The sequence below is a fragment of the Bos indicus x Bos taurus genome, chromosome 11, assembly GCF_003369695.1.
Source record: "Bos indicus x Bos taurus breed Angus x Brahman F1 hybrid chromosome 11, Bos_hybrid_MaternalHap_v2.0, whole genome shotgun sequence".
Classification (NCBI taxonomy): Eukaryota; Metazoa; Chordata; class Mammalia; order Artiodactyla; family Bovidae; genus Bos; species Bos indicus x Bos taurus.
In genome coordinates, this window is record NC_040086.1 from 2,079,080 (window position 1) to 2,102,861 (window position 23,782).

The window sequence follows — 23,782 nt, forward strand, 5'->3', positions numbered from 1 at the left end:
CATCCCCCACCCCCAGGCTTGGCCCTGACCCCCCGGCTCCCCTTTGCTGGCTCCAGGGTGCTGGCACAACTTCTGGAAATTCCCCGTAGCACAGTGCATACCCCACGGTCTTTATGGGGCTCATGTTCTGTGGGACAGCTGCCTGGGGGGAGGGCCAGGGCCCTTCCCTTATGAGTGTCTCAGCACTGGTGCAGTGGAGGACCATGGGGACAGACCAACCTAGCATGAGGGTCCTGCCACCCCTCCCGCCTGCCCCTCCCATGATGCCCACTCCACTGGGCTTTCCCCTGCCTGGGGCTGGGGGAGCCCAGCAGTGCCTTGCGCAGCAGGCAGTGGCCAGAGGGAAGAGAGAGGCCAGGCCCCCTGGAGTCGGGGTGCAGGGCAGGGTGGCTGGGGTCACTGAGAGGAGTCCCTTCCTCCTGCAGGAGTGCCCCACAGGCCTGGTGGACGAAGACACGTTCAAACTCATTTACTCACAGTTCTTCCCTCAGGGAGGTGAGTCCAAGGTCCACGATTCCTCCCGAAGTCCCCACTTCCCTGTGGCCGCCCTCCAGAGTGTGGGCTTCCCTTTTATAGGGAGAGGACCCTCAGCCCCCCCACATCCTCCCCACCATTCCTTGCCTGGTGCTGCCTCCACCCAGTAGGAAGGGCGGACTCCAGCCCGGGACGCGGTGGGAATGCCCAGTGGAGCAGCGTGGGGTTGGGACCTGGGCGGCCGGGCGGCCTGGACACCCCAGCCTTGCCCTCGGTCTCCCTAGATGCCACCACCTACGCACACTTCCTCTTCAACGCCTTCGACGCCGATGGGAATGGGGCCATCCGCTTTGAGGTAGGTCCCTGTCAACCGCTCCCGCATGCCTGGCTCCTGCATCTCCCAGACGCGGTACCACCCCCTCGGGGCCATCCAGAGGCTCAGACGTGACCCTGGTGTCAGCAGCCCAGCGTGTCACCCAGGGAACACATGGACTTGTGGGGCTGGCCCTGGGCCTGACTGAAGTCAGGGTAATTCGAGTTTGCTGTCTGGCCATCCTATTCCCAGCCTTTCCTTCCAGCCCTGCCAAGCCAAGGTGCACCGAGGTGGTAATGATCCAATGGAAATTTGTATTTGAAAAAGGGAGCAAGGTTAACTAGAGGTCTGTGCCCAGAATTTATCCCTTTGCCCCCAAACAGGCAGAGCATCCCTGCCTGAACAGGCTTGGGGGTTGTCCCAGCCACAGTGTGAGCCAGCCTCGTGCTCCCCACCACTGGGAAAGCAGCCGCCTGCCCCCAGGAGGGCCCTGCCTGGGCTCTGAGCAGGCAGCACGTGGGCCCCACTGACACCCGGCCACACGGCATCAGTTGAGAGAGGCCCCAACCGCGGAGCCCAAGCCCCTAAAAATAGCTGCAGGCAAAAAGCTGAAACCTCTTTGGAGAGGAAAACCTTGCTGAGAGCCAGGCTTAATCAATAACCACCCAGCTCGGCTTCCAAGGCCAAGGGCAGCTGACCGGAAAGTGAGAGAGAAAGCCCCTGGACCGGCCGGGGTAATAACCCGAGATTCCGCTCAGCTTCCCTTTATGCTTGCATCCAGCCCGGCTCACTGACATCAGGCCCGGGCGGGGCGGCCCAAGGGCATCGCCAGCTCTGTGCCCACAGGGGCCCCACCCTCCCTGGACCACGCCTGTAGTGTGCCTGTGAGCTCACAGTGTTTTCGGCTTTTCTGTTTTCAGTTCTGCCTGCACAGGGTAAAATTATAGTCGGCCCAAAGGAGTCAATAGGGAGCATTCACTCTTCTCCCTGGTCCCACCCCAGCCTCCACCATGACCAGGTTCTTGCGTGTCCTGTGAGAGGCACCTGAGGCTCCTGGGAGTGAAGTGCCAGAAGCAGCTGTGTGGCCCACCCAAGCAGGGCTTTGATGAGGGTGTCTCTTGTTCAGGAGTCGGATGACCAGACCACTTAGCGAGGCCCTGGCACAGTACCGGCTGTCAGGAAGGCCTCTGTCAAGCTCCTGTGGTCCCTGCTCTCACTGTGGTCCCTTGGACGTGGTCGATGGTGGATCTTTGTTGGGGGTGCGGGTGCTGATCCCCTTCTGCTAGGCACCGTCTCAGAAGGTTGTGCATCTCTGGCATGAAATCAATTTCTCAGGTTCCTTCCAGGGAAGTTTGTTTACCTTGAGGACCGTCTTCCTTGTTCACCTGCAGGATCTTGATATCAGAGCTCTGCTCTAGGAAGCCTTTTTGGAGTCTACCTCTCAGGGACCTTCCACTGGGCAGGGCCTAATTTTGGGTGCACCACAGTGGGGACCCCTGTGGTCAGGAAGAATCTGGAGGGGGTGGGGTGGGGGGACATTCAGCCCACCTCGCTGCCTCAGACCAAACCTCTCAACGTGCCCTTAAAACCAAAAGTCAGGGGGCTTCCTTGGTTGTCCAGTGGTTAAGAATCCAGCTTCCAGTGCAGGAGACGTGGGTTCGATCCCTGGTCAAGAAACTAAGATCTCACTTGCTGTGGGGCAACTAAGACCCAATGCAGCCAAAAATAAAAATAAATATATGAATATTTTAAAACAAAACAAACCAGAAAGTCAGATCTGCTAATTAATATTTACAACGATTCAAATCCTTTTGTATATTCTTGAGATAAGACACATGTTAACTAGAATTTATTGATATGGTAGCTATGGCAAACCTAGACAGCATCTCAAAAAGCAGAGACATCACTTTGTGGACAAAGGTCTGTATAGTCAAAGCTATGGTTTTTCCGGTAGTCATGTGCAGATGTGAGAGTTGGACCATAAAGAAGACTGAGCGCTGAGGAATTGATGCTTTGGAACTGTGGTGCTGGAGAAGACTCTTGAGAGTCCCTTGGACTGCAAGGAGATCAAACCAGTCAATCCTAAAGGAAATCAACCCCAAATATTCATTGGAAGGACTGATGCTGAAGCTGAAGCTCCAATCCTTTGGCCACCTGATGCAAAGAGCTGACTCATTGGAAAAGACCCTGATGCTGAGAAAAATTGAGGGCACGAGGAGAAGGGGGCGACAGAGGATGAGATGGTTGGATGGCATCACCAACTCAATGGACATGGGTTTGAGCAATATCCAGGAGGTGGTGAAGGATGGGAAAGCCTGGCGTGTTGCAGCTCTTGGGATTGAAAAGAGTCGAACATGACTTAGAGACTGAACAACAGATTTGACTTCTTTTGCACTGGGAAAATGAACTGATGTTTGAAATGGTTTTACAATATTTTTTTAATTAAAAGAACACTCTGGAAAGTACTAAATACTTGTAACTTATAAACACCAACTTTTGATGTAGTAAGTATGCCTCAATCATATGTGTGCTTAATGGGATTATATGGATTTTTTTGGCTGTGCTGGGTCTTCACTGCTGTGCAGACTTTTCTCTAGCTGTGGCAAGCAGGGGATACTCTGTAACTGCAGTCCGTAGGTATCTTATCGCAGAGGCTTCACTTGTTTCAGAGGACGGGCTCTAGGCTCCTGGGCTTCAGTAGTGGTTGCAAATGGGCTCAGTAGTTGCGGTTCCTGGGCTCTAGAGCGCAGGCTCGGTAGTTGTGGTTCCTGGGCTCTAGCGCAGGCTCAGGAGTTGCGGTTCCTGGGCTCTAGAGCGCAGGCTCAGGAGTTGTGGTTCCTGGGCTCTAGCGCAGGCTCAGTAGTTGTGGTTCCTGGGCTCTAGCGCAGGCTCAGTAGTTGTGGTTCCTGGGCTCTAGAGCGCAGGCTCAGGAGTTGCGGTTCCTGGGCTCTAGAGCGCAGGCTCAGGAGTTGTGGTTCCTGGGCTCCAGCGCAGGCTCAGTAGTTGCGGTTCCTGGGCTCTAGAGCGCAGGCTCAGGAGTTGCGGTTCCTGGGCTCTAGAGCGCGGGCTCAGGAGTTGCGGTTCCTGGGCTCTAGAGCGCAGGCTCAGGAGTTGCGGTTCCTGGGCTCTAGTGCGCGGGCTCAGGAGTTGCGGTTCCTGGGCTCTAGCGCAGGCTCAGTAGTTGCGGTTCCTGGGCTCTAGCGCAGGCTCAGTAGTTGTGGTTCCTGGGCTCTAGAGCGCAGGCTCAGGAGTTGCGGTTCCTGGGCTCTAGTGCACAGGCTCAGTAGTTGCGGTTCCTGGGCTCTAGCGCAGGCTCAGTAGTTGCGGTTCCTGGGCTCTAGAGCGCAGGCTCAGGAGTTGCGGTTCCTGGGCTCTAGAGCGCAGGCTAAGGAGTTGCGGTTCCTGGGCTCTAGAGCGCAGGCTCAGGAGTTGCGGTTCCTGGGCTCTAGAGCACAGCCTCAGTAGTTGTAGGGCACGGGTTTAGCTGCTCATTGGCCTGTGGGGTCTTCCTGGACCAGGGGTTGAACCCGCGTCTCCCGCCGTGGCAGATGGATTCTTCACCACCGAGCTACCAAGGAAGCCCAGATTTCTTATCTTTTGTTAAAATATGTATACTCAGTGGACCAAAACAATATCAAAGTATGTATATGTTACTTAAATATATATATATCTAAATCTCAAAAAAGTGAAAGAAATACAACACCGTTCATTTTCTTCACCATACACACGAGACTTTCAGGCTCCAGTAGACTTACAGGGTGTGCTTTGAAAAACAGCATTGCCACCCGCAGACACGCCTCCTTTGTTTGGGCTGACTCTCCCTGTTTGTCTCCTTGCTGCCTGATGGTATCCTTTTATTGCTGCTTCTCAAGTGCCCAGTTGAGACGCCGTCCCTTGGCTCTGCACGAGTGAGGAGTTGGGTCTCCCGCGCACTCACACACACCTTGCCCATCCCCTGGCTTTCTCTTGGTTTTCTCCTGACGGGAATTTGTTCCCCAGCTGAGCCTGTCAGTGAACTGTGATTACGTTTCCCTTGCCTGCACAGATTTTTCTTTTGCCTACAGTTAATAGTCATTTGGCTGGCGTCTGGCATCACCGACTGGATGGATGTGAGTTTGAGCAAGTTCCGGGAATTGGTGATGGACAGGGAAGCCTGGTGTCCATGGGGTCGCAGAGATTCGGACACGATTGAGCGACTGAACTGAAGTGAACTGTGACCTTACCAGTAATTCACCCTTGACTCTTTTCCTGTTGTCTCAATGAACATCTCCCTAGCCTCTGACCAGCTCCATCATCGTGGTGCTGATTGTCCTCTGTGGACCTGTTCTCCTCTCTCCTGGATTGGGTCTCCTGGTTCTGGACTCCTTCATCTTCTTCCTTGCTTTACTTTTTCTGCAAAAGCATGGGAGGTGCTGTGCTCATTTGCTTTGGTCGTGTCTGAAGCACGACTGTGACCCCATGGACTGTAGCCCACCAGGCTCCTCCGTCCGTGGGATTTCCCAGGCCAGAATACTGGAGTGAGTTGCCATACCTTCCTCCAGGGGATTTTCCTGATCAAACCCTCGTCTCCTGGATTGCAGGCACATTCTTTACCGCTGAGCCACCAGGGAAGCTCCTTTCAAAAGCGTATCTTCCAGGAATTTCCTGCAAAAGGCTGCCTGGGAGGTCATTTCTGAGCCTTAGACACCTGCGAGTACCTTTGTTCTGTCCTCCGTCTTTCTGTTTGTTTTTAAATTTTATTTGGCCCATCTCAGCTGTGGCATGCGGGCTTAGTTGCTCTGCAACATCTAGGATCCTAGTCCCCTGACCATGGATCGAGTCTGTGGCCCCAGCATTGCAGGGCGGAGACTTAACCTCTGGAACACCAGGGGAGTCACTCCGTTCTCACTCTTTTTGACCTGTTGTGTGGAACCGGAGCTCCGGCAGAAGCTGTTTCCTACTGATTCCTGGTCCTGTGGACAGGACCTGATTTGGTGATTGTTGTAGTTTCGGTTTGGTTTTGTTCTTCTCTCTGGAAGCTCATAGGATCCTGTCACTGCACCCGTTTTCTGAAATGGCTTGTGATGGCCCAGCCACACCTCGGGCTTTTTGCCCTCATTGTTAGGTCCTTGGCAGGACCTAGACAATCACAGCCTTCCCCTTCATCCCCTCGTGGGCACGCCCCCTCCATTTCCTCAGCCTCTTCCTGGAACTCCTGCTGGTCGAGTTTCAGTCCCTCTGGAGTGGACTGCTCGTTATCTGCTTTTCTCTTCTCTTTTCCAGTTTGGCCTTTTCAGGCTGCTTTATGGAAGATTCCACGTGCTTTTCTAACCCTTCTTCTGAGTCTGTCATTTTCTTTTCTCATTTTTAATTCCCAATAGCTCTTTCTTGTTCCCAGTGCGGACTTGAAAAAAAAATAAATAAACACACAACCTGAGTTGTTAAATCGCCAAGTCATATCCGACTCTTGGCAACCCCATGGACTATAGCCTTCCAGGCTTCCCTGTCCATGGAATTCTCCAGGCAAGAATACTGGAGTGGGTTGCCATTTCCTTCACCTGGGTATCTTCCCAACCCAGGGCTCGAACACACATCTGCATTGGCAGACACTGAGTCATGAGCTTCTCATAAAAAAAAAAAAAAAACAACAACAAAACTACAACCTGAGAGTTGTGAGTTAAGTTTCATTTGGGGACAAAAATGAGGACTATAGCCAAGGAAGCAGCACTTGAGATAACTCTGAAAAGCTGCTCCAAAGAGGTAAGAGGTGGTGGTGGTGGTGCTCAGTCGCCCAGTGTCTCACTCTTCATGACCCCATGGCCTGCAGCACACCAAGCCTCCCTGTCCCTCACCATCTCCCAGAATTTGCCCAAGTTCGTGTTTACTGCATCAGTGATGCTGTCCAGCCGTCTCATCCTCTGACACCCTCTTCTCCTTCTGCCCTCGATCTTTTCCTGCGTCAGGGACTTTTCCAAAGAGTTGTCTGTTCCAATCGGATGACTAAAACACTGGAGTTTCAGCATCAGTCCTTCCAGTGAACATTCAGGGTTGATCTCCCTTAAGATTGACTGGTTTGATGTCCTTGCTGTCCAAAGGACTTTCAGGAGTCTTCTCCAGCACCACAGTTCAAAAGCATTGGTTCTTTGGCATTCTGCTTTCTTTACGGTCTAGCTCTCACAACTGTACGTGACCACTGGGAAGACCATAGCCTTGACTGAAAGTGAAAGTGAAGTCACTCAGTCGTGTCCTACTCTTTGCGACCCCATGGACTGTAGCCTACCAGGCTCTTCCATCCATGGGATTTTCCAGGCAAGAATACTGGAGTGGGGTGCCACTGCCTTCTCCAGCATAGCCTTGACTATACTGACCTTTATCGGCAGGGTAATGTCTCTGCTTTTCAGCACACTATGTTTGTCATCATTTTCCTGCCAAGAAACAATCGTCTTCTGATTTCATGGCTGCAGTCACCGTCCACGGTGATTTTGGAGCCCAAAAGAGGAAATCTGTCACTATGTCCACCTTTTCCCCCTCTATTTGCCATGCGGTAATGGGGCCGGATGCCATGATCTTAATTTTTAAAAATTATTCAGTCTTAAGCTGGCTCTTTCACTCTCCTGCTTCACCCTCATCAAGAGGCTCTTTAGTTTCTCTTCACTTTCTGCCATTAGAGTGGTATAATCCACACATCTGAGGTTGTTGATGTTTCTGATGTGGGTCAGCATATATGTGATTTTGGTGAAGGGGGAGTACACGAAATCAAGCACATATTTTTTGCAGAAGGTTTCTGATAGTCACGGGCTTCCCTGGTGGCTCAGATGGTAAAGAATCTGCCTGCAATGCAGGAGACCCAGGTTCTATCCCTGGCTTTGAAATATCCCTGGAGAAGGGAATGGCTACCCACTCCAGTATTCTTGCCTGGGAAATCCCATGGACAGAGGAGCCTGGCAGGCTACAGTCCTTGGGGCTGCAAAGAATCGGACACGACTGAGTGATTAACACTTTCAATTTCTGCTAGTCACAAGGAGCAGTCACCATGAAGGATTTTAGTGCTTTTCTAGAAATAAGGAGATACAAGAGTCAGACTCATAAAACTGGCTCCTGAAAATACACCTAACTGTCTGAAGACCTGTCCCACCAGTTTTTCCCAGAGCACAGAGTGCCTCATTCCTGCTCTCCACCCTGAACTCTTTTCAGCGGGTGTTGAAAATCAGCAGCTGCGGCAGCACATGATTTAATCCTTGGAGAGATGGATGGCAAGTGCCAATTTGTAGTTGACATCAAGTATTCCTTTTTAATAGCACCCTATTCTTATTGTTGTTCTTGTTATTTAGTCCCTAAGTCATGTCCAACTCTTTTGAGACCCCATGGATTGTAGCCCACCAGGCTCCTCTACTGGAGTGGGTTGCCATTTCATCCTACAGGGGGTCTTCCCGACACAGGGATCAAACCCACATCTCTTGTGTTGCAGGTGGATTCTTTCCCACTGAGCCACCAGGGAAGCCATTCTTATTGTAAGGATGCCAGATTTCTAATCCCTGAATCTAATGGTTTCTGTGAATTTTTTTTTTTGGTCCTGGAATAATTTTTGTTTCTTCAAAACTGCTTTTCTCAGTTTTCCTTAGTCTTTCTTTCTCATGATACAGGCTTCCTCTCATCCAGAAAATAAAAAATTTGAATGAGGTCCTATTGGTCCAGTGGTTAGGGCTTGACACTTCCACTGCTAGGGCCCGGATCTGACCCCTGGTTGGGGAAATTAAGATCCCACAAGGCATGTGGTGCAGCCAAAAATAAACATTAGAATTTGAGTGGGGACCAAGCCCCTTGGAGCAGGGCCTGTCCCTTCACAGTCCACCGTCCCCCACTTCCCACCTTCAGGACAGCCCCTCTCAGCTCCCTTCTTTCAGAGCAGCCTGGGAGACCCCGTGGGGCAGGAAGGGCGTTAACTTCGAACCTTCTGGAAGTGACAGGAAAGAATTGCTTTCCACCAAATGCTCCAACAAAACAGTTGAAGTTTTCACACAAAAGCCATTTGAACGTTCATGTCTTGTCACGCTAGTAATAACCTGTCCCATCTCAGACGTGACTGTGCACAGGTGCAGCGGGGCCCCGGAGCTGTTGGTTTAGTCTTTAAGGTGTAGCTTTTTAAGCACTTTGGCACGCAGACACTTGGTAACGTGACTAGTGCGCCCGCTTCACGAAAGGAGCGCCCTCAGGCCTTCTCTGTCAGCGGCAATGCATCAGATGGGTCGAATTCCCTGGTGCCCCCGTGGTTAGAACCGCACGCCTTCAGCGCTGCGGGCCTGAGCTTCATACCTGGTCAGGGAACTGAGATCTCAAAGCTTCTCAAAAAAAAAAAAAAAGTCATACATTTGAATGTCTTTTCTTTGAGATGATCAACACCAGCCACCATGCCATCCCCACCACACACATGCATGCGCGCAAGCACACACACACACTCACACTCACACTCACATTGTATTCACCTGAGGGGCACCGTCCACCCGGTCTGTGATGGAGGCGCCTCACCTATACAGATGGGCACTTTAGTGGAAGCCTCACAGCAAACTGGAAATAGAATCTGGGGCCTCGGCTGTCACCCCCGCCCTTTCCCCACAGGACTTTGTGGTTGGTCTCTCCATCCTGCTGCGAGGAACAGTCCATGAGAAACTCAAGTGGGCCTTTAACCTCTACGACATTAACAAGGATGGCTACATCACCAAAGAGGTACGGGGCTGCCTGGGGAGCTGAGCGTAGCCTGGCTGCCCGCTCCGCTGCTCCACACCCCCAACCTCTTTCCTCCTCTCTCTCGCTGCCCTCATTTCCCGTTTCCCCTCCCTGTCCAAAGACAGAGCACCCAGCCCGCCCTCGGAGGGGACAGTGGCCAGGAACTCCTCTGCCAGGCTCTCGGCCTGGACACCTGGGTGTGCAGAGCATGGAGCTTGTGTGCCCCTCACCACACATCTCCATCCCCGTCAACAAGGTCCCCGATCACTGTTTCTGACTGCGAGGTCATGTGGGAGACCCAAGTGGAAAAGCTGGAGGCAGGGGTGGGAGAGCTGGCCTTGGTTCCCAGCAATCAAGGGAGGGCAGTGTGGTCCCTTAAGGTAGGGTGTCAACGGGCCCACAGTCCAGTTTTGTTTGGCCCAAACACTCTTTCTGGTGTGTAAGAAATAGTTCATATACCAAAAAAAGGAATATTTCATATACAAAAAAGAGTGTTTGGCTGGAACAAATTCTAGAGTTTGCACATAAAAACCTATCTCCAGATGCCCTGGAGAGTCAGAAGCTTGCGCTGGGTGGACTGGATGGGGCTGAGCCTATCTCTCTTTGGCCCGTACAGCCTCGCCCGCTCACCCACCTGGCAGCCAGGTTCATGCCAGCCCCTCCGCCCTCCCCTCACTCCCCCCGTAGGAGATGCTGGCCATCATGAAGTCCATCTATGACATGATGGGCCGCCATACCTACCCGATTCTGCGAGAGGACGCGCCCCTGGAGCACGTGGAGAGGTTCTTCCAGGTGAGTGCGCGGGGAAGAGGCCGCCAGAAGAGGAAGGAAGGGGCTTCTGCTCTCGGGGCCCGCTGCTCCCATGGGAGGTGCAACTTCCCTTCCTCATCTGGCTGGCTGAAAGAATTAAAACCATCCCTTTGCCCCCCATCTGCTGAACCTCATCTCAGAGCAGACGGGCTCATGGATTCTGAGTCAGCCGACACCCCCCGGCCAGAGCTTCTCCCACCCCCTGCCACCCCATCTCCACCAGGGGCTTCTCTCCGAGGGGAGGGTGTTGAGGTCACTGCTCTGTGTCCGTGGGGCCTAGGGGGACCGAGGCTCCATCTCCCGCTCCTGAGGGCCCTCAGCCACTCCACCTTCCCAGCTGTCTGTCAGGGAGATGAGGGGGGTCCGTGAGCATGGGGGTGCCTGCCGGGAGGTGGCTGAGGTTGGGGGCGGGCTGGGGAGATACCAGAGTGGTTGGTGGTGTGGTGGAGGCGGCTTGAAAGGGCACTTTGTGTGGCCTGCATCCCAGGGAGGGGGCCAAGGGGACGGGTTGGGGTGGAGGGCACACGCCCGCCCAGCGCCATTCCTCAGGCCTAGGGCAGGGGGCAGCCCCAGCGGGACACAGCCTCACTGAGGGCATGGCTTGAGTTGCAGAAAATGGACCGGAATCAGGATGGGGTGGTGACCATCGACGAGTTCCTGGAGACCTGTCAGAAGGTAGGCAGCATCTAGGCTCGGAACCCCTGCGTCCCAGCCCAGCCAGTCCCCTCCTCAGCGCAGACTTCCGACGTCCACTTGCACTGTTTCACCAGTGCTCACTCCTGCCCTGCCCGCTCCTGCCAGCCCACAGCCTAGCCAGGCCACGTCCCGCAGCCCCCTCAGTGGCCCCCGTCAGAGGGGACAGACACGGGGCCCTGAGGACCGGGTCAGGCAGTGGGAAGGAGCCTGGAGTGCCCCCCTGGCATTGTGGCTAACCGTCCTCTGCAGAGCGCTTTCAGGGGACAGGACGCTGGGCCTCCACCCGCCTCCCTCCCCTCAGCTGCCCTGGCTGCATCTGGGTGGGTGGTGGTTGTCTATCAGTGGGTTAACAGCTCCCAGACGGACTGGCCATCAGACCCTGGAGCTGGACACAGGCTCTACATCACCGGCTCCTCCTTCATCCAATGAGATGGGCAGAGACCTCGGAGGGTCACAGGTCCCTAATGAGACTTTGAGCACGGTGAGGCTGGAGATGGGCGCCGCCCAGGGCTGACCAGGCCTCTGGTCCTCTCTCTCCACGCAGGACGAGAACATCATGAGCTCCATGCAGCTGTTCGAGAACGTCATCTAGGACTTGTGCATGGGGAAGGTGGGGGGATCCCTGAGTGGCTGTCACCACCTCTGCCCCCAAAGAAACCTCAGTCCTGCCGGGAGCAACCTCCATGAGAAACTTTTTTCTAATATATTTGCACAAAGTGAATAGTTTGCTCCACACACACACACAAACACCCCCCTCCACACACACACCCTTCATCTGGGCTGGCAGGTGGGGGGACAGAGATGAGAGAGGGGCTGGGTCTGGCTGGGAGCTGAGTCCAGGGAACACGTGCCACACAGCTCCCAGCACCCCATTCCCAGGCCTCTTGGGTGGACAGCTGAAAGAGAGGCATCTTCAGGCCGCTGGCTGCTGGGTCATCCACAGATGAGGGTCCAGCCTGCAAAGCTAAGGCCCCAGCCCTGTGAGCCCACTTGCCCGCCCCTTCCTTCTGCCACCCTTCTTTCCCACTACACTCACATGTCAGGCCCCGGGGGCTGTGCTGACCTGCTTGTCCCCCAGCCACTCCCTGCCCACCGACGACCCTTCCAGAATGGCCCTCAGCTCAGGACCCCAGAGGGGCAGCGCAGGGTCAAGGGAATTCGGACCAGGAAAGAGGTGGCACTTAGAGCCTGCTGCTCCTGAAAACGCTTCCCTGGTGTCAGGACACCCACCGTCCACTGAGCTTGTGTGAGCCCCAGTGGGGACACACCAGCGGGCACTGTTCCCCACCCAGTAAGGGGGCTTCCAGTCTGGGGACTGGGTTCTTGGTGGGAATCTGACGGGACCTCTCTGCCAAGGCCGCCTCCCTTGCTCCAGCTGGCTCAGTGAGGGCACAACAGGAGGAGCTGCCCACAGCCCTCAGCCACCCAGGTCGTCATTCAGGGGTCCTGAGAAGAGGTCCCAGGGCTCAGGGCCTAGCAGCCAGGGAGCCCAGGGGGGCCAAGCAGGCCTGGGAAGGGGCTTCTCTCTCCTGTTGGCCCCCATCTCCCTTGCCTCCCCGCCCCCAGCTTGGATGAGCTCCCCTCTTCGTGGTTAGGGTCCTGGAGCCATGTGGCCGCCCCTCCACACACAGGCTCACCCAACCCCATGCGCAAAGCACAAGTGCCCCCAGAAGCTCAGGCTGCAGCCCATGAGGAGAGCCAGAGACTGTCTGCTTTCCAAGGCAAGGCCCTCCAGGTGGGCTGAGGCTTGGGCCCCACCAGCCCGCATCAGGAGGCCCCCGGGGTTCTGTGGGGAGTCAGTTCTGTGCCTCTGAGCAGTGTGTGTGTGTGGGGGGTGGCTTGAGGCCCCCCCCCACCCCACCCCCAACTCTCCGAGCCCAGCCCAGCTCACCAACATTCAAAAGCACAAACCCCAGGGATTCTGCTTGGCCGGGTACTGCCCTGAGGACAGAGGCAGACGTCGGCCGGAGCCCAGCGCCGCTAAGGGGCGCGGGGCCGAGGGGCAGGTCACCAGAAGCCGGCGGGAGCGGGAGCGGGGCTGCTCCCTCTGGCCCAGGCCGCCCGGGAGGGGCGCAGCCTCAGGCAGCACGGCAGTCCCAGAACATTCCCGGTCATACATTCCATCGGCTGCCGCCCCCGGTCTCTGCCCGGACCTGGCCTGAAGATGAGCGGGGACCGGGCGGCCGAGGCCGTGGAGATGGGCTGGCTCAGCCACGGGGACCCCTGGGCGCCACACATGGGCGACCCCCTTGGAGTTGCACTGACAACCCACCTTCAGTCTGACTGGGGCCCCTCCCCGTCCCCAGGGAGGAGGGCATCAGCGTTCCCTGGCTCAGGGATCTTCTCTCAGCCCCCACTCCCGGCCCTCAGCCCAGCCCTCCCTGCTGGCGAGGCTTTGCTTCTGAGGGCCTGAGGCCAAAGCAGAGGGCCACCATGCTCTGCCCTCCCCACCTTGGCCTTGGGCTGCACATGCCCCCGGAGGGGTCTGCCTCCCATGCTGGGACGCGGGCTGGCCGCATGTCTGCATGGCAGAAGTGTCTCCCTTTGGCGCGGCCGAGGAGAGTGGTGCCTGTTCTCAGCGCCCACCAGTATTCAGTCCTGTATATTTTAATAAAATAAACCTGACAAAGGAGAGCGATTCTTGGTGGCTTTATCCTGACTCTTCGTCCAGCCTCTCCCATCCCTGCTGCTGTTAGCCAAGGCTGCTGCCCAGAGATGAGCTGGTAAATGTTTAACATTCCCTGAATTGTCCAAGATCCCAGCGTACGGTCACTGAAAGCAGAGTCAGGAAGAAAGGCCCATGGTTCGGATGCCTCTGTGAGATGCTCCAGCCCTCCAGCCTATATACAGAGCCGTGGGGCAGCGTAACTCCTTGAGGTGCCGTTGTGTTTCATTCACAGGTTTTTTTCTTCCAGCTCCAAGAAGTCATTTCTGCATATCCCCTTGGCTAGAGGGTGCAGGTCACAGGGCAGAACCAGAATTTGCCTGAAGACATCTCCCTTTCTTGGTTTTAGTTTCAAAAATCTAAACTCAGTGCGGATTATGCCAGGAGAAGGGCAATGAGAAGCTTCGGGGAGGAGAAGTGAAAGAAGTCAAAAATGCAAGTGTGAGTCGCTCAGTTGTATCCAACTCTCAGCAACCCCACGGACTATGGCCCACCAGACTCCTCTGTCCATGGGATTCTCCAGGCAAGAATACTGGAGTGGGTTGCCATGCCCTTCTCCAGGGATCAAAGCCAGGTCTCCTGCATTGGAGGCAGATTCTTTACTGTCTGAGCCACCAGGGAAGCCCCAACTCAGGGATGGAGGTTCTGAGCGTCTGGCAGCGCTTCAAGGGCCAGACCCCAAGCCATGTGACGTCACCTCCACTGTGAACACAGACCTCATCCTCCATGAGTCACCCGATTTGGCTGACGGGAATCTCATCAGTAACCAGGACTGACAGCAGGAGCCCCGTCCTACCACCAGACACACCAAAGGCTGCAGGCTACCGGACTCCCAGGGTCCGGACACCATCCAGGCAGGGGAGCCCTGACCTTGCTGCCTAGGATGGGCTGTCTTGCAGTTCCACGGGCTGGTCCCTGCACTGAGTGCACCTGCCCTGGCCACAGCCTTTTGGGCACAGATGGGGAAGCTGTTAAGACAACCCTCAGCCATTGAAGAGTGGAGCCCGGGCTTGGACCCAGGCAGGGGGCTGCAGGCCAGGTGTAAGCACTGAGGTGCCCACTTCATGGTCGCCCACAGAGCTCAGCGAGCTGTGCCATGTCTCCAAGGCCCACGTCTCTAAAGCACGGGGCCCACGCTTTGATTCTGGGGCTTTCTATTCTCTCTTAAGCCTGTCAGTTTACCTGGCTGAGCCTCAGTTACATTATCTGTAAAATGAGCAGAAAAACAATCCTCTGGAACTTCCCTGGTGGCCCAGCGGTTAAGACTTTACCTTCCAGTGCAGAAGCCACAGGACACTCGGGTTCAATCCCTGGGTCGGGAAGATCCCCTGAAGAAGGAAATGGCAACCTGCGCTCCAGTCTTCATGCCTGGAGAATCCCATGGACAGAGGAGCCTGGGGTGGCAGAGAGTTGTACACAACTGAGCACACACACACAGTTATAAACACGGGCATCCTTCCTTCTTGTCCTACCGAAAAAGTTTTCATGAAAATGAAGTTTTCATGCATTTTTTTCCCTTTCTATCAGAGAGTGACTCATACCAATAAACCACCAGAGGAAGTACAGACATTTCAGAAGTTTCCAGGGGCTGCAAACGAATCTGTGATGGTCCTCAGTTTCCCTGGTAACCCCAAGGCCCATTTAGGAGTCAGCCAGCTAAGGAAGGGCAGGCAGACAGAGCCATCAGTGTCCCCCCCCTCCTGCCACCACTCACTGCGTGGCCATGCTGACCTGCCCAGGGTCCTGAGCCAGCACTTAGCATCCCATGTCCCTGCTTGACTCACAAACCTTTATAGAATGGGAGGGGAAAGGGCCACAGGCATTGAGTAAGGCACCCATACCCTTCCTCCACCCAGCTCTGCAGCACAACTTTCCAGGGCAATGACCAGTCTGTGATTTAGAAGATCTGTGGTTCCTCTTCTTCTTCCATCTGTGGTTTTGTGTGTGAATGCGTTTATTTGCTCAGTCGTGTCCGACTCTTTGCAGCCCCCAGGCCCCTCCGTCCATGGGATTTTCCAGCAAGAATACTGGAATGGGTTGCCTTTCCCTTCTCCAGGGGATCTTCCCAACCCAGCGATTGAAACCAAGCCTCCTGCATTGGCAGGCAGATTCTTTACCACTGAGCCAAGTCCTTCTCTGTCCATTTGTTCAGTCGCTGTGGAGTTTGACTCTTTGCGACCCCATGGACTGCAGCATGCCAGGCTTCCCTGTCTCTTACCATCTCCCAGAGCTGCTCAAACTCATGTCCATTGAGTTGGTGATGCCATCCAACCATCTCATCCTCTGTGGCCCCCTTCCCCTGCTTCTGTCCATCACCTCTGGTTCCAAGTGCTATGCTTCCAATCTACCACCAGGGGGCGACAGCACCACACACCTGCCTCCACTGATTTCCTGCTCTCAGGTCCCCTGGGAAGCTTCTTGGAAGGGAAGCTACTTGTCATTTCTTTTAAGATCCTGAAGACAGTTTCATATGCCAGCCTTTCTCCACTGGGTGCTGGGAGCAAGACATACTATCGGCCCTATTTTATTAACTCGGACACATAACTCTCATGAGACTGCATAACTGTTACCACACAGAGCTGACTTCATTCCAACCCAAAGCGCAGTGTACATTTGGATTAGTCAGGCTAGACTTAACCTATTAGGCTCCCCACCTCCCCTTTTCTCTCCTTCTCTCTCTCTCTCTTTTGTTTTTTTTTGGCTGCCCGGCATGAAGGATCTTAGTTCTCCAACAGGGATCAAACCCATGCCTCCTGCAATGGAAATTCAGGGTCTTAACCACTGGGCCAGCCAAGGAAGTCCCAAGGCTTTTGAAAATCCTGAAAAGAAGCTTGAAGAGCGCACTCACTCCCTTCCCAGGGGAAGTCTAGAAGGCTGAGCAGGAGACAGCACTGCAGGAGAAACACTGGGCTGTCTGAGACCCCAAGTGTCTGTTCGGGTGGGATTCCTGTCCACCAGGCAGGGACGTCCCTGTGACCTTCTTCCCTGCTCCTTCCAAGTTCCAAGTTCCCAGGTCCACACAAAAGGAGGCATTATCCTCCCTCTAGTCAAATCCATCCACACACTGGGTGTGGGCCGTGTTGTGAGGAGACCACAGTGGACAAGCCACAGGCTCTGCCTTCAGGAAACTCGAGTCTGTGGGGTCACCAAAGGCAGAAACGCCCAAGGCAGTGATTCGGGCCATGAGGGAAGCTATAGGCTGGGAACCAAGCTTGCCGCAGAGGACTGCAGGGCGCTGGGGCTTCCCATAGACCTGTGAATAAAACAAGAGGAAACAGATTCCAGGCGAGAAGTTGAGGAGCCTGCCACAGAGTAATGGGGCATCCCCGATGGCTCAGCAGTAAGAAAAAACACCTGCTGTGCAGGAGCCACAGGAGACACAGGTTCCATCCCTGGGTCAGGAAGATTCCCTGGAGGAGGAAATGGCCACCCACTCCAGTATTCTTGCCTGGAGAATCCCATGGACAGAGGAGCCTGGTGGGGTTGCAAAGAGTTGGACATGACTGAGCAACTGAGCATGCACTCAGTGCGGTATTCGGGCTGTCTGCTCACAGTGCTTGGAAACCTTTATTCCCTCGTCTGTCCATCTTCCCTCATGAACACAGTCCAGACCAGAGCCATGCCACTGAGTCAGGAGGACTCTGAGACTTCATACAGGCCCTCCCTGAGCCAGGTTTTGTCATCCTAACATGGTCCCTGTTCTTTCACTGCCCCCATCAAATTTCCACCTTAGGCAAGCCCCCAAGGCCATGGACACAGCTGCCAGCCCTCCGGCTGACTCACAGGGGCCCTGGCCCTTTGGGTGAGGGGAGCGGCAGGCCCAGCCAGCTCTGATGTCACGTGGTCAGCTCAGAGCACAGGACTTTGTCTGAAGCCGCTGGGTGCACAGAGAAAGTACAGGCTCAAGCTGCCTGCAGGATGAGCTTTTCGGGGTTCAGAAACTGGAGAGGAGAGTGGGGTATAGGTGGGGCCCGATGCATCAGGAGTGGTGCTTGTGGCCAGAACGGAAGTCATCCTGGCCAAGATGAGGGGGCCTGGGAGAAACCGCTTAGCTTGTGGCCAGAGCTTAGCCCGTGCTTCTCGAGTGGCTCAGTGGGTAAAAAATCTGCCTGCAGTGCAGGAGACAAGGGTATGATCCCTGGGTCCGGAAGATCCCTGGAGAAGGGAATGGCTACCCACTCCAGTATTCTTGCCTGGGAAATCCCACGGACAAAGGAGCCTCACGGGCTACAGTCCACATCGGGTCACAAGAGCCGGACATGACCTAGGGGTAAACCAGAGCTGAGAGGTCCCAGAGGAGGGACAGTGTAAGGGGAGTGGGCCGGGCAGGAAGGCCCAGTGTGGCCCTAGAAGATATTCAGGGCCTCTCAAGCACAGCCCTCTCTTGGGTGGTGATGACACCAGTCAGGGCTCCATCCAACCTAAAACTGTCCCCTTGACAGCTGCCCTGACTAGGAAGGGCTGCCAGTCTTAGAACTGGGCTCCTTGCCAACTGCTATGCGCCTTTTCTTTTTTTTTTTTTTTTTGGCCTAGCTGTATGGCATGCAGGATCTTAATTCCCTGACCAGAGATGGAACCCATGTCCCTAGCATTGGAAGCATGACGTCTTGGCCACTGGACCACCCGGGAAGTCTCACTCTTTATTCTGTCTGTTCCTCCAGCAGGAAAGCCCAGCTTCCCTCTGACTCACCTGCCACTGCCCTACCTGCCTTTGCTCTTACACCTCGTCCTGGGCACAGGGTTCACCTCTCTTGAACCCCTGTGGATGCATGATCTTTGTCTGCCCATCCATCCCTCCCCAGCATGACCCCTCTGTTCCCCTGGCAAGAAAAGGCCTTTGGGAACTTCTCTCCTGCTGACGTGGGTGTCTGGGGGCAGTGAAGACCAGCCGATTGGACATCAGTCTTCAGCCTCCGCAGACACGCCCTCTTCTCCTGGCCACGCCCCTCAGTCTTGCCTGGGGACCCCTCCTCCGCTCTCTATCTGTGCAGTCTTGGAGTTCACCTGACCTCCAAGGCCAGCCCAAGCCAGCTGGTGCATTAGCTACCCCCACAACTCTGGGGCGGGAGTGGGGGGCACCCCTTCCAAGGGAAAGCTGACAAGGCCCCAGGGAGACCTCTGCTGCTGGGAATGCTTGGGAAAGACACTGTTCCCTCACCGAAGCCGGGAGGTGAGCCCTAGGGCTGTGGCGGCCATTTTGCCACTGTTAGGAGCTGCGGGAATGGAGGCGGGAATGGAGGCGCGTGGAAGGGAGGGGTGAAGAGGAGAAGATTGCAGGGTTAGGGGGACGGGTCAGCCCTTGAGCTCAAAAGCAAACTGCACCTTAAGCAAGTGCCCCCCTCAGTCTCTAGACCCTTCACTCGTAAGAGCTCCAGCCTCCCCACAAAGCCAGTTAAAAAAAAAAAGTGGGCTGACAGGCACTTTCAGCTGAAAAGTTCTCCACTGCTACAGCCCCTCATGTCAGGCTCAGCTGCGGGTGGTGAAGGTGCTTCCAAAACTCCAGTGGGCCCTGGAGCCAACATGCCCAGCCCTGTCTCCCCCGCCAGGCTGCCGGCCACCTTGCAAGCGTTTAGGCCTGGAGCCCCGCCCAGCACTGGCACTGCGGGAGGCACAGGGGGTGGGGATCAGCCAGTAAAACCAATGCGCCCAGCGGCACAGGGAAGGAGGCCATGGCAGAGAGCCCGGGTGGGCGGGGTGGCAGGTCTCAGGCCCCGAGCCTGCAGGGTCAGGGGCCAGCTCTCCCGGCACCAGGGTCAAAGTCTCTTTGAAACGCTTCTGCTGGCCGGCAGCCTAGGGCATCTCAGCCAGGCTGAGCCACACTTCCCTAACCCCAAGACAACTTCTCAAAAGATAATATTCCTTCCTGATCTTGCTGTTGTTTAGCTGCTAACTCATGTCCCCACTCTTTGTGACCCCATGGACTGCAGCGTACCAGGCTTCCATGTTCTTCACCATCTCCCAGATCTCGCTCAGACTCATGTCACTTGAGTCGGTGATGCCATCCCATCTCATCCTCCATTGCCCCCTTCTTTTCCTGCCCTCAATCTTTCCCAGCATCAGGGGCCCTTCCAATGAGTCAGTTATTCGCATCAGGCAGCCAAAGCATCAGTTTTTCCAATGAATATTCAGGACTGATTTCCTTTAGGATGGACTGGTTGGATCTCCTTGCAGTCCAAGGGCCTCTCAAGAGTCTTCTCCAACACCACAGTTCGAAAGCATGAATTTTTGATCTTGTAAGGGGCCAGAGTGACACTTAGGTCTGGACGGTGTAAACTGTCAATAATATATCATTTAATGTCCAGCCCTCTGACTCAAAAAACTTGCATAACTGTGCCCTGCCTTGTAATGAGTGGAATGGTTCTCAGAACTTTCTGAGGAGCTGTTCTCAGGTTATAATTCTCCATTTGGCCTGAATAAAACTTTCCATTTTCTTTCTTGGCTGGGCTGAGGAATGTTTTCATTGACATGCGTGATATAACCAGCAGGATATTGGCCATCCAGAGGGCCCCCTGGAGTCCACCCAGAAGGGAACCAGCACAGCCCAGAGATCCCCACCAGCTTCTCGGTACTCTTCAGGTGTTCCCGAGAGTTCTCCTGATATATGGATTTCACTGTTTGAGTGAGAATCCTGAACATTTTGAGCTGCCTCACTCAAGACTTGGAGTCTCAAGGGACACCAGTACATTTCTTCAGCAGGACCTAGGGTGTTTGGGTAAGATGCCCAAGGAAACACCGGTGGCTGGATTTTTGTTAAAACTGACTTAAATCACAAAAAAAATGAGTTGATAAAACGTCTGAACAAAACTTTTGCTAGTGAAACGAGAAGCTGAATTATTCAACTCTGAAGAATGAGGGAGACCCAGTACAATCATTCGGAGACGGCAATGGCACCCCACTCCAGTACTCTTGCCTGGAAAATCCTATGGACGGAGGAGCCTGGTGGGCTGCAGTCCATGGGGTCGCTAAGAGTCAGACACGACTGAGCAACTTCACTTTCACTTTTGACTTTTATGCATTGGAGAAGGAAATGGCAACCCACTCCAGTGTTCTTGCCTGGAGGATCCCAGGGACGGGGGAGCCTGATGGGCTGCCGTCTGTGGGGTCGCACAGAGTCGGACACGACTGAAGTGACTTAGCAGCAGTACAATCGTTAAGTAAATGCTGCTCGTCCAGGGAGGAGAGAAGGGCTGGTAACCTAGCGTTCTGAGCAGCCACGATAGTTTTAGGCTGTCCCGGTGTCACTGAAGTAAGCCACAGGGGCTCTGCCCACACCCTAGCCCAGCCAAGGCTCTCTGCTTCTGCAAGGAGCTGTGGGGGAGGGTTCTTTTCCCCTTAGGGTTTAAGTAGATGAATAACGAAATCTAAGCTAAGATCTGGGCTTCCCAAGTGGCTCAGTGGTAAGAATCCACCTGCAATACAGGAGACACAGTTTTGATCCCTGGGTTGGGAAGATCCCCTGGAATAGGAAATGGCAACCCACTCCAGTATTCTTGCCTGGAAAATTCCATGGAGCCTGGCAGCTACAGTCCGTGGGGTCGAAAAGAGTCTGACACAACCGAGCACATACACATAGTGGAGATTTACACAGCACAAGCTGCATGCGATGGCCAGTGACTGCAGAAACGGGAACGAGCTCACTGATAACTTCTCGGGATTTGATTTTAAAAAGTAAAAACAAAGGGAGGAGGAATGAGGCGTACGATGGGGAGGTGTATGCATTAGTCTACACCAGGAAGAGGCGGTTTTCCCGAGGGAGTGGGAAACACGTTTTATCCTTTTTTGATCCTTAATGTCAGGTCTCGGCCACCAGCAGGTGTATCACTTAACATGTAGTAAAATCAACACATGGGCTTCCCTGGTAGCTCAGCTGGTAAAGAATCTGCCTGCAATGCAGGAGACCCTGGTTCAATTCCTGGGTCGGGAAGATCCCCTGGGGAAGGGATAGGCTACCCACTCCAGTATTCTTGGGCTTCCCTGGTGGCTCAGATGGTGAAGAATCTGCCTGCAATGTGGGAGACCTGGGTTCAATCCCTGGGTTGGGAGGATCCCCTGGAGGAGGGCATGGCAATCCACTCCAGTATTCTTGCCAAGAGAATCCATCCCACGGACAGAGGGGCCTGGTGGGCTACAGTCCACGCAGTCCCAAAGATTCGGACATGACTGAGCGACTAAGCACAGCACAGCACAGCACAGCACAAAATCAGCATATAATGAGACTCGAGGTCTGCTGGAGGTCGGATTCATCACCATTTTGGTTGCAGCTGGTTCCATCTGGGTTTTTGTTTGTTTGTATCTATCTTCCTTTCTTCTCTCTGGATCCTTTAAAGATTTACTTTAGGGACTTCTCTGGTGGTCTGGTGGCTAAGGCTCTGAGCCTCCAATGTAGGGGGCCTGGGTTTAATATCTGGTCAGGAAAGGAGATCCTACATGCCGCAACCAAGACCCGGTGCAGCCACATAAATAAATATTTTCCCAAATATTTACATGAACTCCTGCTAAAGGCAGGGGTTGGCGGGTCTGAGCAAAGACCTGGAGCAGCTCTGGCAACAATAGGCCATGGCATGCCATGGGAAAGAGTCGAGCTGAAGGGTAACTCCTTGGGGAGCTAGGCTCAGAAGCAGCACAGGAACTGCCCTCAGAAAGTTGTTCGGATCATAACTCTCATCCGAATTAGGCCACAGAATTCATACTGGGAAATTGTGCCTCAAAGGGCAGACAGCTCCTGTGTAAACCACCACCTCTGGGATGGTCGCTGGGTTTATATATGCTTGCAAGAACTTAATTGGAAACTACAGGAAACTGGGCCCTAAAATTGCCAATTGTTTTGGGCGCCCCAAAACAGTTTTGAGTTCACAGTTAAAGCCAGCAGTCTTCTGGATCTGTGCCTGCAGGGTCTACTGGAAACAGCAGTGGTAAGTGTTTTTCATTTTTCTAAAATTAGGTTTTTTGTGTGTCCGACTCTGTGACCCCATGGACAGCGGCCCACCAGACAGGCAAGAATACTGGAGTAGGTTGCAAGGACAAATATTTTAGGGCTAGCTCCTTGGATCCTTTGAAGTGGAGAAATATCTAAATTGGTACAGTTTTTTAGAGAGCTCTCATCTTAAACTATTGTACCTTTTCTTTTGGCACCTTTTAAAACTGGTATTCAGAAGCCCGAAAAAACCCTCAAAATTCCAAAATAGCCTCACTGAAAGGTTTCTGTAGGAGGCTAATGAAAGAGCAATGATCTAAAAGGTACTTACAACGTTATCTGGGGCTTCCCTGATGGCTCAGTGGTAAAGAATCTGCCCGCAATGCAGGAGACTCGGGTTTGATTCCTGGGTCAGGAAGATCCCCTGGAGAAGGAAATGGCAATTCACTCCAGTATTCTTGCCTGGGAAATCACATGGACAGAGGAGCCAGGGCTCCGTCCACGGGGCCGCAAGAAGTCAGGCAGGACTTAGCAACTAAACAGGAACAACAAAACTCTCTACTGCTCCCCTCTGTCTTCCTTTATTAGAGCACTCGCTCCAGTCATCTTCAGTCTGAATCTCCTTTCCACTCAGAAGACACTATTAAATGATTACCTTTAGAAATGGAACCACCTGAGATTGTAGGCAAGGCTGTTCAGATAAAGGCCAACTGAGGACCACAGTTAAAGAAATTCTTAAACTCAGGGAGGATCCTCAAAAGTGTTTGTAAATGGATTACCCAAATGAGAGGCCACTGATCTGAATAAACTGACCACATGTGATGTTTGGAGCCTGATAGGAATTTGGGGGGGAGTAGGGGCGGGTTTTCCCTTAGGCTAAATGAGGGGAAGTAAAACATCCCAACACAGGTGAATTTGCTGTCATCGAGGAGGCCATAAACTCCGGGAGTTGGCGATGAACACGGAGGCCTGGCATGCTGCAGTCCATGGGGTCGCAGAGAGTCGCAACTGACTGAACTGAACTGAGGCAGCTTCCACTGCAGGGAGCACGGGTTTGATCCCTTGCCAGGGAACTAAGATCCCACATGCTGCATGGCATGGCCAAAAAGAAATACCATTTCATAATTAAAAAAAGAAATAAAAACAACTGTCCTTGTCTTACAAGTCTAGTCTTTATAGAACAAGAGGTGTAGCTCTAGAAATAATG

General features: G+C 54.0%; 1 protein-coding gene across 2 annotated transcripts in view; it reads left to right on the forward strand.

Annotated features, from left to right (window-relative positions):
- The window catches only part of KCNIP3 (potassium voltage-gated channel interacting protein 3), a 95,714-nt gene extending 82,080 nt beyond the window's left edge, over nucleotides 1–13,634 (forward strand). Inside the window, exons 4-9 of one of the 2 annotated variants that reach the window (XM_027554554.1) lie at nucleotides 426–495; nucleotides 759–829; nucleotides 9,383–9,490; nucleotides 10,178–10,282; nucleotides 10,913–10,975; nucleotides 11,541–13,634. In XM_027554554.1, the coding sequence (XP_027410355.1) occupies nucleotides 426–495; nucleotides 759–829; nucleotides 9,383–9,490; nucleotides 10,178–10,282; nucleotides 10,913–10,975; nucleotides 11,541–11,588 (465 nt within the window). In that variant the 3' untranslated portion in view covers nucleotides 11,589–13,634. The remainder of the gene's footprint in view (nucleotides 1–425; nucleotides 496–758; nucleotides 830–9,382; nucleotides 9,491–10,177; nucleotides 10,283–10,912; nucleotides 10,976–11,540) is intronic. The other variant, XM_027554555.1, reaches the window with a different exon arrangement.
- Nucleotides 13,635–23,782: the final 10,148 nt, after the last annotated feature.